This window comes from Tachysurus vachellii, chromosome 7 (assembly GCF_030014155.1).
Source record: "Tachysurus vachellii isolate PV-2020 chromosome 7, HZAU_Pvac_v1, whole genome shotgun sequence".
Classification (NCBI taxonomy): domain Eukaryota; kingdom Metazoa; phylum Chordata; class Actinopteri; order Siluriformes; family Bagridae; genus Tachysurus; species Tachysurus vachellii.
This window is the reverse complement of record NC_083466.1, coordinates 7,097,940-7,114,190: the sequence shown is the minus strand read 5'-3', so window position 1 is coordinate 7,114,190 and position 16,251 is coordinate 7,097,940. Positions and strand designations below refer to the sequence as shown.

Sequence of the window (16,251 nt, the reverse complement as noted above, 5' to 3'; positions counted from 1 at the left end):
CCTTGATGGAATTAACTTTGAGTCAATCGAATGAGAGCAATCACAGTCCTGCATTTAAAAAAAGGATGCACCAAGCATTACAGCATATTATGAGAGAGTGTATGTATTGTACATTTAATTAGAAACGTTCATCCAGTTATCTAATCAGAAAATCATGTTGGAACAGCACAATGCAAAACGTCAGGCAGGTACAGCTCTAGGGCTTCAGTAAATGCTCACATCAAACATCAAAATGAGGACACAGTGCGATCTCTGTGACTTCAACTGTGGCATGGTTGTTGGTGCCATGCTTGAGTATTTCAGAAACCTATGATCTCCTGGGATTTTCACACACATCAGTCTCTAGAGTCTCTGCAAAGAAGGATGCAAAAAAAAAACATCCTGCAGACTGAAACACCATGTTGATGAGAAAGATGAGAGAAGAATGACCAGACAGGTCTGAGCTGACAGGAAGGAAACGCAAATAATTCTTCCTGACATCTTTGGTGAGCAGAAAAGCATCAGACCTTGAGGTGGATGAGCTACAACAGCAGAAGACCACACCAGGTTTCACTCGTGTCAGCCAAGAACAAGAACCTGAAGGTAACATGAACACACACATTCACCAAATCTGGACAGCTGAAAACTAGAAAAACATCAGATGATTTTTTCTTCTAATATTCACCTGTCTAGTTTCTTTATCTTGGCTGACAAGAATGGACTGCTGTTGTAGCTCATCCAAGGTTTGACGTTATGTACATGCCGAGATGCTTTTCTGCTCACCACTGTATTTAAATGTGTTATTATATAAGCTACTATATTGTTCTTGGCAGCATTTTCCATTTTCCATTTTCCTCTGTCATCTGTTGTCTTATCTTCAAGATGTTTCCACCCAGAGAACTAGCGTTAGTTCAAAACGTGTTGTTTTTCACATAACTCCAGTAAACTCATCTTGTGTGTAACAGTATCAACAGTTTCTGAAATACTCAAACCTGCACATCTGGAACAATCAGAGATCACACTTTTTCTTCATTTTGATGCATGTTGTCATGTTGTTGCATTTCTTGGTCTTTAACTGCATGATTTTTTGCACTTTGCTGCTGACACATGATTGGTTGATTGAAAAACCTTGTAAATGTGTAGGTTTATTGATGTTCCTTATAGAAATTGATGGCATGCCCATTAATGCCCTCCCTCATCAGCATATCAATACTGCAAGTGACTGATGATGCAAAGCTCATAAATATGTTACCCTTTTGAAATCACAGAATTAATCTCCTCACGTATGACAAAATCAATATTGTTCAATCAACGTATACTGTAGGTTATAATATAGCCAGTTGGAATACGTGGATATATCAAACCGTTTCATTTGAGTGTGGCTTTTTGTGTATATGTTATGCTACTACATATGAGAGGGTAAAACTCATTAAACACCTCTACCATCTTATTGCAATCTGTTTTCCTATTCTGACTAGAAGAAACCCAAAGCTACTCCAAATGCTGCCATGTCCTTCTTTACATATTTTGTATTTGGATCCAGTTACTGTAGGTTTTACTTTTGAACGCAGAACAATTAGATGTCACAAGCTATATTTTAGGAAATGCAATAAAACTGGATTCATAAAAGGTTATTTATTTTATTTGTATTTATTTTTACTCTGATATAACCACTTCTTTTTAAAATCTCCAATTAATTTTCACAAAAAATGTTTTGTTACAGATATCATATATTTTTGAATGTCTCAGGTGATGTAAATGCAAATATACATTCACTATCAATATAATAACTGAGTCCACCATCTTAAAAAAAAAAAGATACCACGCTTCCAAGGAAGTTTCAGTGCGCAAAGTTTCTTTTCAGAAAAAAATGGAAGTAAATTCTTTTTAGAAAGCTACAAACACAAAACTTCCCAAAGAACCCCTAAGGAACCCATGAATAACTCTTCTTCTGAAAGCCTTTACAAAAGAGTGCACAATTCCTAGAAGCTCCCAGCAAAGCAGTTGTTTGGTTTTTGGTTCATTACAAAGAAAAAACACTAATTAATACTAGTCAAAGTTTATTTGGTAAAATTTAAGAGCACTAGATTTGCTGTGTTTATTTAAAATCATTGCATAGCACTAGAAATGACGAGAGAGAGAGAGAGAGAGAGAGACGCATTCCTGTGCATCAATCCAGCTCACACAGCTATATTTAGCAGTTTCACTGAAAAGGTGCTGGTGCGTAATCCACTGTTCAGTGTGTTTTACCGCATCAAAGGAGGGGAAACAGTGCTGACATGTGGGAGGCATTAGATGAATTTGCAGCTAGTAATAATTAATTGATTAATTCAGTCACTGATTGAATTATAATATTAACTAGTACACAAAGCAGTGATGTCTGCCTCCTGCTGGTCCAGTGGCAGTATCCCGTGCTCTCATTGCCCCGGCCCAGGTTTGATTCCTGGGTAAGAACCTAACCCAGCCACCTCTCAGTGCCGGTCCCAAGCCCGAAATGAAATGGGAGGGTTGTGCCGGCATAAAACCAGTGCCACTAGGGAGTAGCCGAAAGACCAACAGCAGCGCTGCAATTACTACATCTTAAACATGAGAACGTGATTACACCAGCCAGGCCCATGAGGTATTGTATAGAAATAAGAATAAATGTATATTATTACAAAAAAAAAAAAAAATTGACCGCTGTTGGAATATTTTGAGCACAGACTGTCTCACCTGGTTCAGTAAGCCTTTTGTAGACCTTATGCTTTCTGATTAGTTACCTCTTATCATTAATTAATGAAGGAGCGACATTTGATTCAAGATTCATCATATTTTTCTATCTGCTCCAAGTACTCTATGTCTCTAAGAGGAGTGTCTTGTCTTTCAGGTTCGTCTCATTGCATTGTGCTTCGGTTTGACTTGGTGTGTCATTGGATGATTTGCTATTTGATCTCTGTTTGATGACTTGCCATATACAGACCGTGTAGCCTGTCTTGTGCTGTATCTCAAACATCACTCCATATTATTGCCTGTGTTTGAAACCCTGCCTGTTCTCAATGCTTTTTTGTCTTCCGTCCTTTTGGATTTCGATTGCTTTCATTTTCTTTCTGGGTAGAACCTGTATGTAACAGACAAGCACTTGCCGATAGAGACGCTGTAAACAGAGGTAAAGTATTTAACTGAATCAGTAGTCTGGTACAGCTTCAAATTCTTCCCTCAAGTTAAAATAGAAAATTATATACTGTTAAGTAAGTACAAAAAAGGTACCTAAGAGGAAAAAGACATCTGCCTTAAATCACGCCTCAAATATCAACTTGCTAAATTCCTGTGCCAAGTAAATAATTTAAAACACTAAGGTTTGCACTCAATATTCTCAATATATTATACTCAATATAACTCAATATTTTAACAAGAGCAGACAGCAGTGATTCCCAGTGCTACTGCATTGCCCGTGCCGACCGCTGTACAAGGCAAAAAGTGAGGTGTTCAAGGTGTTGACTTGGACTCTGAACTCCTCAGAACTCAGGTTGAGCTTCTGTGAGATGTTCGTATTGAGCAGACTGCTGCTGGAGTATTTTAAACACAGGCTGTCTCATCCGGTTCAGTCTACTTTTTAAAAAAGCCTTTGTAGTCGACATGCTTTCTGATGTGTCACCTCTCATCTGTGTATTGCATCCATGCATCAGAAGCCAATTTAAATTTCTTTCCCCAGCCTTCTGTTTAAAACAAGATTTCAGACTCAGTATGAGATGTTTTTGAAAGCACCACCGAGAAACTAATTCTCGTCCCTCTTTCAAACAACTGCGTTGTATTCTAAAAAAATAAAAAAGACTAAGCACTCGATGCTAAATAAATAAGGAATGACAAAATACTGCTTTCAGCAAAAATCCAAAGCAACGCATGAAAGACAACTCAGAAAAACTCTGATACAGAGGAACACATCAATGATGAATGTGAAATCTGATTTCAGATAGTAGAAGACTGAATGCTGTTACCTCAATCATTCTTAGGAGAGATTGAAGTGGCAAATTGCATCAAATTTTTACATGCACTATTTAATATAAATCCTATTTTTATACATGCATCTCCAAGGTTGGCTGATGTTTCCATAATCTAAAATTCTGGTCTCTTATATTTTATAGAAAAAAGCCGTATAGTCATCATGATGCACATTATCAAAGGTTTTTCCAGTTCCTGTGCCATATATTGTCAGTTCTATACAGGTGATTTGTCTTTTCTTTTCCTTCCCGTCTATTACGGCTTAAGATATGGCAAGGTGTTATTTTCTTGCTGATGCACACTGCCCATGAAAACCAGCTGTTACTAGGTTACAATGTCCGTAGGGACTAAATCTTGCTCCTTTAGGCCCCCGATGGTTGTCATTGAAAGGACGGCCCACAGGTAACGGCTCGTATGGGACTCCATCCATCTTCTGAAACTTCTCCTAAGGGACTCTGTGGCGCCATGGCCTTTACTGATGTGAGTCATGACTACCTTGTCTTACTTTTCCTCATAAAATGTCTAATAAAATAAAATAAAATAAAATAAAAATAAAAATAATAATAAAGGGCCAACACTACCTCACTCCCACATCACTAATCCTGTCATAAACATTCACTCCAAAGTCTTAGCATGGGATTTTAGCGCTGGTCATGCTGCTGGTCACATGTTAATTACTCATACTTATAAAATGTCTGTCCTTTAAGTGAATAAATGATATTTTCCCAGACATTAGATCTGAATTTGCAGTTCACACAAAGCTAAAGGGGAAACAATTCACTTCATACAGTATGTCTCTGTTCCAATCTGACTGCAGATAAATAACAAGAATTGACTTCTCCTGTGCTAGCCCATTTTTCAAGAGAAAATTAAATATGAATTAGCCTCAAACATGCTGTCAGAGCGCAGACCACTGTGCAAAAGCAGCTGTTCCTCAGTTCATGTCAGCAGGAAGTCATTTCTAAAAAAGAAAAAGTTCTGTTTTCATTGTTTCCAGTTGTAAAAACCGAGTTAACCACTGTTAAATATTTTAGCTCAATCTGCCTGCCATTACAGCTTACTGTATCTACAGTATATAGTCCTTCTTATTTAGTCTGTTCTTCATGATTTTCATGACTGTTATATAGAGCATGAAGTTTTAGAGAATTCATAGGATACTAATAAAATAAAGTGATATATATCACTTTATATACTTTCTATGGAGTAGGTCTATGCATGCTTTGGACAAAATTGGGAGAAAACGTATTATAAGTAAACTTATTTATTATGAGCTTATTACATTTTAGATTTTGGTTTATTAGTACACTAGTTGTATACTTTGCTATCCTGATTTTATTGTATGGCTCAATGTAAATAATGTCTGTCACATTCACCATTGAGATAGAGAATACAGTATAAAATGCCATAGGAGGCAAGCCACAGGCGTGCCGCTCTCGCTCTCTCGCTCTCTCTCTCTCTCTCTCTCTCTCTCTCTCTCTCTCTCTCTCTCTCTCTATCTATCTCTCTCTCTCCTCTCTCTCCTCTCTCTCCATAAATGTGCGTTTACAAAGAAAGAGATCTGTTTTGCTATTTAAAGGTGAGGGCAGCTGGAACAGCAAATTATGGGATAAAAACTTCCAGGTTTGACCCAGTCAGATGACTGATGTTTATGCACCTTAACTGAACCACACAGCCCATGCACACACACTACCTTAGCAAGAACAAACACACACGTTGGTCTTTAAGACAACCTGCAAGACAACCTTTCAAACAGCTCCGGCAAGACCCTTGTTTTGCTCTCTGCAAACCCATCACGCTTCAGCAGGGGTATTTTCTGCAGTTTTCTGCAGGGGAATGCTGAGGCACGGATCAGAGTCATCCACACACAGGTATGGGGCAGAAGAGGCTGACTAGAAAAGCCAAAATCCACCCACGAAACTGCTGTCAGCCACAGTGTAGGAGAAAAAAAAAACATTCACTGTTCTCTCATCCTGACTTGACATGAAACAGTGTGCCAATCAATGCCTCAGCCTTAAAAACAAATATTAAATATAAAAATCATTTGTGCAAAATAATTAGTAGTGAAAGCAAAAAAACAGAGCTGATTCTGGGAATAAAAACTAAACATGAGCAAAATGTGGCACCAAAGATTGTGAACCCTTTACATTTATCTGTAGTCGTGATCAGATCTTCTTTCTTAAAGATAGACAAAGAGAATCTACAATAGTTACGTGAATGATGCAAAAACATTATAGTTTTCACATTTATTTATTATTATCACTGGAGCTGACTGTGTTTGAAAAGAAACTTATGATCCATTTTAGATCAAATCCATTGGAGCATCGTCTGAACACACACTTCAGTAGAAGTGATTAAACATGAAGAAAAACCGATCTTTTGTACAAAGCAGGTAACATGGTCATTATCACACATATCACACAAAATGATAAATCTTCTGTTTATTTCTAATTAAAAAATGTCAAAAGAAACATGAGCCAAAACATGTGGTATTTAGATTTAGATTATTAACTATGCAAAGTTCAGTGTTAAATAAAGCCAAATAACTTCACACTGTAAATTTACTTTTATCAACTTTTTAGGCACCTATTCAATAGGGTCGTCAACTTCCTTTAAAACATAGTTAAATTTGTTCATTTATTCACACCATCATTATCATTAACACACTATATGCTAAAAAATGGCACCTATGCAGTAAAATGAATAGTATTTGTGTCCACTCAGACACATATACTGTAAACACTGTATGGTGTTAAATCATCACTGGAGGCTTTACACTATAGTGCACATGCAGTTGCATTCAAAGCATTTGCGTTTAGATGCAATTTACATATATCTTATTAACTGACAGTTAAGTTCCCTTCTCATGGGCCCAGAGGTGGCTGTGGTGGGATTTGAATGCACAACCTTCCAATCTGCAGTCCAACGTCCTACCATTCCCTGCCATTGTATACTAGTTTTTGGAGTATTACTATTTGAGATTCCCTGATGACCCTGATAATGCAGGTTAGAAACTCTTTACTACTAACATGTAACATGTTTAAGTAGTTAAGTGACGTTTAAGTCAATTGTTCCAGTAACCAGCATAATATTTATTTTATGAATCGATTATTGGTTTGCAGCAATCTAAACTCAACCAATATGCATGTTAACCTGTAACAGTATCATCAACAGCAACCTTAAACAAAACAATAACTACTTTACAAAAGCTTTAAATATGAGTCTCATGTCATCCTTACTCTCGACACCTGTATGTTTCTTTTTCTATATGTGGTTTTGTTGAAGTTTTATCATGTTTCTTCGTTTGGGTTTTAGTCTCTTCCTATCCTATCACTGGTCTGTTATCTAATGTTTGCACCTGTTTGAAGCTTATACCTTAATTACTTTGTCTATCTCTATCTGATCGTGTTTGAATATCACTGCAAATCATGCACCTGTGTCATTAAGTCTAAGCCTTGTTTTCTCATTTTACGACTTATTGGTTTTGATTTCCATGTGGATATTGAATTTAATAATGATTTATTCTGTTTTGGTGTTCCCTTCTGCTCAAATCCAAACTTTGACAATGATATTCAGATTATGTTTAATAAAGCATATGCTGAGTCTATGCACTCGCCAAGTAAAAGTGACAGAAAAGTAGAGGTTCTGTGCTGCTTTATGTGGAATTCATAGAGTTTGACTTTAGAACAAGAGAAAAAGTTACTACACAATATGTATTATGTGTTCAGTTATATTTTATATAAACCTTATTATATTTTAATATATACCCTACTCTTATATTAAGGACAAGATAGAAAAAAGTGGAATAAAGAACCAAAAACCAAAAAAGAATAGCTTTATGCAACATACAGTAGTGTACACATAACACAATGGAGAAGACCAGACCAGAGATATTGGTAGGTTGTACATCAGAAATCCTTATTTCTGTGAAATTAAACCATTGAAAATGTCCTTTTTAAAATTAGTATTCTGGCTTGAAACCTTCACAGAAGGTAATGGTTCAGTAGCCAAGAGGCTTTTTCCCAGATGTTTAAACATCCAGAGAATTTATATTTGTAGGTATTTTCGGATTGCACAAAAGAGTTCAACAGAGCTTTGTTGCAGATAAAGCTCACAGAATTCAAATCAAATCATTTGCTGTCAATTTCTTTTTAATAATAAAAATGTTACTGAAATAAAAGTAACTGCTCATTTTAATGTAGCATTCATTTTATAAAATATTCCATAATATATTATTATGCATTTTTTTATTTACCAATCTGTTGTTTGGCCAAATTAAGATTATATAAGCATTATTTTTGCACAGAGAACACACTAAGATTACTCACTTTGCTGGTATGAAAGGCACAAAATGTTCAAGATTATATAAGCACTATTTTTGCATAGAGAACACACTAGCATGATTCATTCTGGTGCTGAGAGAAACCATGAAAATAAATGTGAATGTCACTTGAGTTAGTCAGTGCAGAACATGAGGGAGAAGCTGTGTGAGGTCTGGCCCATTTATGTCATGTGTTTGCACCTATCTTTATATTCGTACGGCACTTTTTATGACACGGATGCTGCAGCTTCGGAGAAATATTACTCTATGTGAATAGACAGGTCACAACAGGCTGTGGGGGACATTGTAGTGGAATGGTTAAGGTCACATGACCCCTTAGTTACTGTAACGGATATGCTTCGATGAAACTATGATGAAACTTTCTATACTGTTAAAAGAGCTCTGTTCTGTAGAACCAGGGCATGAGAATGTTCACTGAATGTTCTGATGAGTGTAAATCATATGCTCTGGCCTACACAGTCACCAGATCTCAACTCCTGGGAGATTTTGAAGCAAAGTGTAGCACAGCATTCTCCAGCACCATCATAAACGCACACATTGATTGAATATATTTTGAAAGAATGATTATCCCACTAGTACAGTTTCAGAAACTTAGAAATTATGCTATGCTGCTTTAAAGCTGGTCCGGTGGCTCGTGGAGGCCAACGCCTTTCATTTTAACTGCATGTAAGGGTTTCTCATGTGTGTGTTACAGTTATACTTCATATAGTTTTAAGTGTCTTCTGATTTTAAACAAAACTCTGCAGAAATATGTTTCTTACTTGGCAAAAAAATATAAATAAATATCCACATACATTTTTTTTACTTCATTCTATGCATTATACACATACACTGGGGAAATAATGTGTCTCCAGGCCCATGATGCAACACATAAGTCAGTAAAGGGATTTCTTACATAGGCCTAAGTAATGCAGATTTCAAGCCGGGCCGAGATTTTGAAAATCTCATTTCACTACCCCTGGAGAACATGTTCACGAGGTATTAATAAATAACTCATAAAGAAGATTTTACAGCTCGTATTTTGCTCTGTATAACAAAAAAAAATTGTGCTGTTTTCTACATGGAAAACCTTTTTTCTTCCCATTTCAAGCATGCCAGAAAGAGACCTTACCTGTAGATCTTGTATCGTGTTGAGAAGCCCTGTTGAAAGCGCTCCTTGAATTCAGTATACTCCGGGCACCGGTGGAAAGGACCCTTGTCAGACAGGAGCCAGTCGAGCTGAGCCACACTTGCCTTGCCAGGCAGAGAGGAGAAAGATAAAGGCTCAGGGCGCTCAGCTGAGGCCAGGAGCCAGCTCAGAGCACCCAGAGGTGCCCAGCGCCACACGAGCATCAAGAGGAACCATCTAACACCCAGACTGCTCTGCCAACACGACGCCATCCTGCCCCCAGACGCCTGGGACCAGCATTCTTCTGCCAATCCCGCCTGACCTGGAATCAAGGGACAGGAAACAGATGCATTACTGCTATTAGCAAAAACGGTTTCTTTCCATATTCATGAACAGTAATTTTTATTTTATTTTTTTCAGGATACATATTATTCAAAATATTATTTTTAGACTAAGACAATCTTAAGCAGCAAAATGAATCACAGTCTTTCTCTGATGAAGCATCCATCCATTCTCTATACCGCTTATATATTATACTGGCTCACAGGGAATCTGGAGTCTATCCCAGAAGACTCCAGACACAAGGAACTGTAGATCCTGGACAGGATGCCGGTCTATCTCAGGGCACACACACTAACACACCCATTCATACACTACTGACAATTTATAGATGCCAATCAGCTTACAATGCATCTATTTAGACTTTGGATGAAACCGAAGAACCAGGAGGAAACCCCCAAAGCACAGGAAGAACATGCAAACTCCACACACACAGCACAAACTCCCCAACCTGGAGGTGTGAGGCAAACGTGCTAACCACCAAGCCACCGTGCACCCCATAACAAAACATCTGTTAAGAAATTACCTGAAAATTAGGGTCCTGAATTCATCTTTCTGTGTGGATACGTGTCACAAACCATCAACCTTTTAGGTATTCTTGTATTACTTTCTAATATGAATGTTTTTCCTGATGATGAGGACTTTTGCTTAAGAGTTTGTGAGCCAGAGTAAACACTCAATTATTCAATAGTTCACTGAGGGAAAAAAAAATAAACAAGTCTGAATGTGAAGGGTCTATCGTGGGCCAGATATTAATAAGTGAGTGGAACATTGAGCAATGCAACATGGGAACTGGGAAAGCACTCATATATGCACTGATGCACATTTTATACTGGTGGTGGGGCAGGGGTGGGGGTTTGGTGATCGGTCTGGGACCATCAGTATTCCCTGACATTATTTTCTCATCTTTACCAAATTTACAAAAAAACTTAATTTCACTGGGACCAGATGTGCGGCTGAATTCTTAATGATGTATGAACTACCTTCCTTTCATTTGCAAGGCGAGCCAGACACTATTGTGGGTTTTGGGGAGGAAAAAAAAGCAATTAGTGTGCAAGTGGCAAGTCTGGATCCAAATCCGAGGCATGCATTGTAACGCAGTAATAACCTACTATGTATAATGCGCATGTCATTTGGTCTATTTCTCAGAATAGTCTACCCTTGCACAATTCATAAAGCTGCCTGAAGCCAATGGATATCCCAAAATGATGTTTATGTCCATGTAAGAACATCTTATTTCGACCCTCTCACTGGTAGCACTAATAGAGGAAATTTAAATACGTTCATTCCTCTATAGAATATCCTTCTCCTCCCTTTTTTGTCCTCCACTCCCTCTCTTTCCTTTGTGCCCAGCAATCCTCTCACTAATCTAATTCCTCACTATTCCATTTCTCCTCTTGCTCCGCTTGCATATTTCATTCCCATCCTCCTTCAGACCTTTTCTATTCCTTTTATACCATTGTTTTGTTTCGTGCAATGCCTCCATGGTCCTGTAATAAAATCACTGTTTCGACAGGAGTGAAGAATTATCTCGTCTTTGTGGAGTAACGGTTGAAGAGTAAGCGCTAGTTACTTCACAATACAGTGATTTAATGAGAAATACATTTAAAGATTACAATTACTGCAGTACAGAAGCTTCTTTCTCTGAAAAAAGCTTTTATGAAATTAAACCGTGTTGTGTGCATGTATAGTTTACATTAATATACACCAAGTATCTTCTAAGTACAATGTAGGAAATGGAGAGGAAGGAATAGCGAACACAGAGGATCTAAAGAGAGAGAGAGAGAGAGAGAGAGACCATGATTAACTACATTACTGTGCTGATAACATTGATCAAATCCTGCAAGGCTGCTCCAGGTTCCCTAAATGCCACCCTATTTGTCAAACTAAAACCGAGCTACTGCTAACAAAGTGCCTTTCTCAGTCGTTAAGAGAAAGTGGCGTTAATATCATTCCAACACCACTGCCAGATATAGTCCTAATTTACTAGTTTAAACAATGCTGATACACATTTATGATGCAAAAGAGAACATGTTTTGTGGATAAAAAAGATTCCACACATGCTATATTTTAGGATTTAATCACAATGTGAAAGTTGATTCAAGTGTGCTTCAGGGACCTGAGAGTAAAAACATGCACGCTGAGCTGTCCGGAGTATATGGCATGTAGAGTTGTAGGATTGATGATTAGGAAGCTTTGGGACATTTTTGATCATGTTTCTTATAGCCGAGTCATGTCATGTAACTTCCCAGCTAATGGTTTAATCTGTCAGTGGATATTCCTGTACTGGTGTAAAAGCTGCTTTCCGGGCACAGTGCTTACTATCGTACTTCTCGTCTTTACAGTCTGATTAGTGCAGCTTGAGTGGGATTGTGGGCGTGAGTCTCATGCGTGAGTCTTTTTGTGATTGTTGCGACCAAAAATGTTGTTTTTGCTGCGGCTTTTTTTAAATTTGATTTTGTTCTTATTTTGAATTATACTAGTTGAATTGGTGAAACTGGAAGCATAGGACTCTTTTAAACACCTGCCAGTGAAGAAACACATGTAATGGCACTCGATGATCGCTGTACTTCTATCCGAATCACCTGAATGGAAGAGGACTTTGGCTGAATGCATGTTGTGATGACATCACACCATGTGTCATGGCCCAAATCCACAGGAAATCTGTAATAATTTTGAGGCTCCTCTGAGTACCATGGAGTGGGCTTGATTTTGTGTTCATTTCTGTCACCGCAAAATCACAAAAAGCTGGAGGGATGAGATCATTCTCTGGCTGTTGCCCAGTGACATTTGTATTTGATTTGCACAAAATTCACAAACGTTTCCATTTCTTTCTGCTCTCACTGTCTGCTTTCGAACACTTTTGAGGATTTCTGCTCCCACAATCCTCTACACAGCCTTCATACAAAACGAATGTGCTGCTACAATGTAGACACACCGTGAAGTAAAGCAGAGAATGAGAGGAAAAAGTGATGCCAGATCTGTGAGATACACACACTACATACGGATGACACACACACACACACACACACACACACACACACACACACACACACACAAACACACACTGCATACCTTCCACAAACAAGTCTAATATTAATGAAGCATTAACATGCTTTAATTAGCACTAATGTGTGAGAGGTAAAGTGGTGACTGTGAAAGCATTATGTGTGTATCTGTAAGCAAACACTTCAGTAATGGCCAAAGCAACAACTCATGTGCAACATCTCTTGCTTTCTGCTTCTCCCATCTGGCTGAGGATGAGTTCAGAGCTCTTCTTTTTTTTTGCAGCTCATTATGCTGGAAAAGAAGCAAATTACATTCAACTGCTGAGGAGCATAGAAGAGAGTTGCTTACAGTTGCCAAACTATCTCTTTTCATGCCAAATCATCATTCTTTCTGTCCTTCTTTCTTTTCCTCTTTTCCCATCTATCTATCAATCTATTGCACCCACTTCCAATGACCTTACTTCCACTTTCTCCTTGCTGGCATTACTTTCTCTCAGCTATGTGTGTTGTCTGCTACCCGATAAAGAAAAAAGGCAAGACTGATGCTAATTCCATTGAGTGTTAACTAGGGTGCAAATCCAGGAGGCTTCCAAAATTCGTGTCATGGGCACTAATTGAGCGCTTTCCTTTATCTTTCAGAAAGGGGAAAGAGTGAAATGAAGTCATTTACGGATGTTTTTTTGGACTTAAATATCTTGGCGGAATTCTTCCAATCTTGCGTCAAATTTGCCTTTCAAATGAAGCCCCGTGTTAAAGCAGTGACATCTTAGACTGATGCTCTGGCTCATACCTCCCTGTCCTCCGGGGATCAGGACTAATTATAAAATACATAAAACATACTGAAAATGCCAACGAAACAATGGAAGAAGTGCTGAATTTAGCTGTGACATTTACATGCTCAACTTGCATAATTCAGGTGTCTTTATATTTACCCTCAGCACCCTGGAGGAAATCTGCGAATAAGACTTGGAATTTATTAGCGCATAATTCGGACATGCAAAGGTATGAGGTGTTCCTAGACTACGCATATTGCGCTCACCGCTTTTAAAAGGGCTTTGGAGGTGAGTTTAAACATTCAGCCAGCTGGGCTTCTGCAAGATGTTCACTTCACCTGAAGGCTTTAGTGGAGTGTAATGGCACTGGAACTAATTGATCAGATAACACTCATCAGGAGGTTTGAGGAATTGGTGGATGGCCCGAGTTCTCCGATGCACTGAAGGATTATCTTAGCGCTTAACAGAGTTCAGCGTCTCTGTAGTGTAGTGCATCGTATCTAATTTTATTTTTAGTGATGTAGAATTAGCCATCTGGAGCAAATGCCATGTGGAGAAGGGAATCTGTGCAGAGTCGAGAAGTGAATTGTCAAGGACTTATCTGCCAGCATGTTTTTAACCTCCATGCTTGTGGGCAAATCTCTCACAGCATTTCCTGAGCACTCATATATTTCAAAGAGCCATTAATATGTTTACCTCCTGGAAAACTGCCGACAGATCATAATCCGCTCATCAATTGTGTCATTAATAGCTCATTAAGTTAACACCCATCTCTGAGGCAGTTTGATTGATACTTCTGATACTGATGTTTCCTCAACAAAATGGTTTCTCTTTAGATCCGGAAAGCCAAAATGTCTAAATATGTTAGACTAACGGCAGTTTTTCATATTTTGCTGTGCTTGTTTTTTGCAGTTACAACATCTCCCAGGAAAGGATGAGCAACACATCTACTGGGGTTTTGGTAGTAAATAAAGGAAGACAATAAGAGTTGAACATGTTTGCAAAACTCCAATACAGAATAATGATGTTTATCCCCAGAAAGTTGGCAAGGATTTAAAAAATGTATTAAATTTAAACAATTATATTTTATATGCATTTTATATTGGTGTAAAATACTATATTCATAATATGGTAGTATATTATGTAATGCTATAACAATAGACAGACGAAGTAACAGCTGAACTTAATGTTGTGGAATGTCCACACAACAGCAAGCTATAAGTTCACTGAAGACTGCTTCCAAGAATAAATAAAGCTCTTCACTGAAAACATGACATCATTTATAATCGGTCTAAATGGAGCTACTTACAAACTACAAGATTACAAAGTATCTATGTAAGCTGTTATGGTAGAAAGGATATATATATACATATATATATATATATATATATATATATATATATATATATATATATATATATGTATATATATATATATATATTTTTTTTTTTTAATCAATACTCAATTGTCAGACTGTATCTGACTGTAGAAAGGACATTATTCATAATAACACTCTCCGGTGTTTATAACAGTTTTTAATCACAGCCTCCAGTGTCACCCAAATGAGAATGGGTTCCCTTTGGGGTCTGGTTCCTCTCAAGGTTTCTTCCTCTTCCATCTAAGGGTGTTTTCAGTAACCTCAGGCTTGTTCATTGGGGATAAATACAAACATGTTTAAATATAAGTCTGATATTAATCTTGAATCTTTTGTAGAATATTAATCTTTGTATAATATACATTTGTACTATATTTCTTATGTTCTAGTTTGAGACATTGTCCACTGTTAAAAGTGCTATACAAATAAAACTGAATTAAATTGAATTAAAATTGATTATTTTAAGGGGTCTTAATACATGAGTCACCTTTTGAATTCACTTTCACTGAATTGAACAAAATAAACAAATTATGTATAAAAAGGAGTGCCAGGAAGAGATGTCAGGGTTTCAATAAAATTGAGCATTTCGGATGGTCTTTAAGATTTCATTTCATTGTGCTTGTTACAATTCAGTCACAATATTAAGCTTGTCATGATTATACAAGCTATAGAGATAGCTACATTCAAAATAATTTCCTCATTTCCACAAAAAAAACCAACACATAAAATCACACTGATAAATGTAAATCGTAGAGAATTCAGTTGGCTGCATAAGCTTCAGAAATATGAATGTGTAGGCTTTAATAATAGATTAGGTAACTGATCACACATAATTCAATCATTTTTTTCAGTATTTTTTCCACAGATATTACTGCAATGCTGTCTAATGACAAGTTCAATTAACAATAAATAACAATTTAGGACTGAATATAGTTTTGGCTGTTGGTCCTCGATAATGATGGTAAAGAGACTGATACTGAGTCTGCTGCATTGCAGGCATCGCTAAATGGCGCAATAAGGGTGCACTGAGGGCACTGATAAGCACACATTTGAAGCCTAAAATGAGAAATGGAACACCCTACGGCCTTCTGGAACTATTTGGCAGACGCAAATGAAGAGCGCGAGGCCACAAGTGCACCATTTGAGACAGGGCCATTATTTGCACCTGTGACAAAAATGAGCAAAGCTGAAGCAATTTAGTGACCACCAATAGCAGTAAGGAATGGTGGTATGCCTCCTTTACTTTAATCCCCCCCACTGTGACACACTTTCTGTGTTTTTTTTTTTCCACATATTTGTTCCTACTCACATTTAGTGATCGTTATGTTGCTGTGTTCCTACCAGCCGTTTGT

At 37.5% G+C, this 16,251-nt stretch overlaps 1 protein-coding gene across 2 annotated transcripts in view; it reads right to left on the bottom strand.

Annotated features, from left to right (window-relative positions):
• brinp2 (bone morphogenetic protein/retinoic acid inducible neural-specific 2) overlaps window positions 1-16,251 on the bottom strand; it is a 107,142-nt gene that overhangs the window by 54,225 nt on the left and 36,666 nt on the right. For both annotated transcript variants that reach the window (XM_060873413.1, XM_060873414.1), the window contains one exon: window positions 9,408-9,726. In XM_060873413.1, the coding sequence (XP_060729396.1) occupies window positions 9,408-9,676 (269 nt within the window). In that variant the 5' untranslated portion in view covers window positions 9,677-9,726. The remainder of the gene's footprint in view (window positions 1-9,407; window positions 9,727-16,251) is intronic.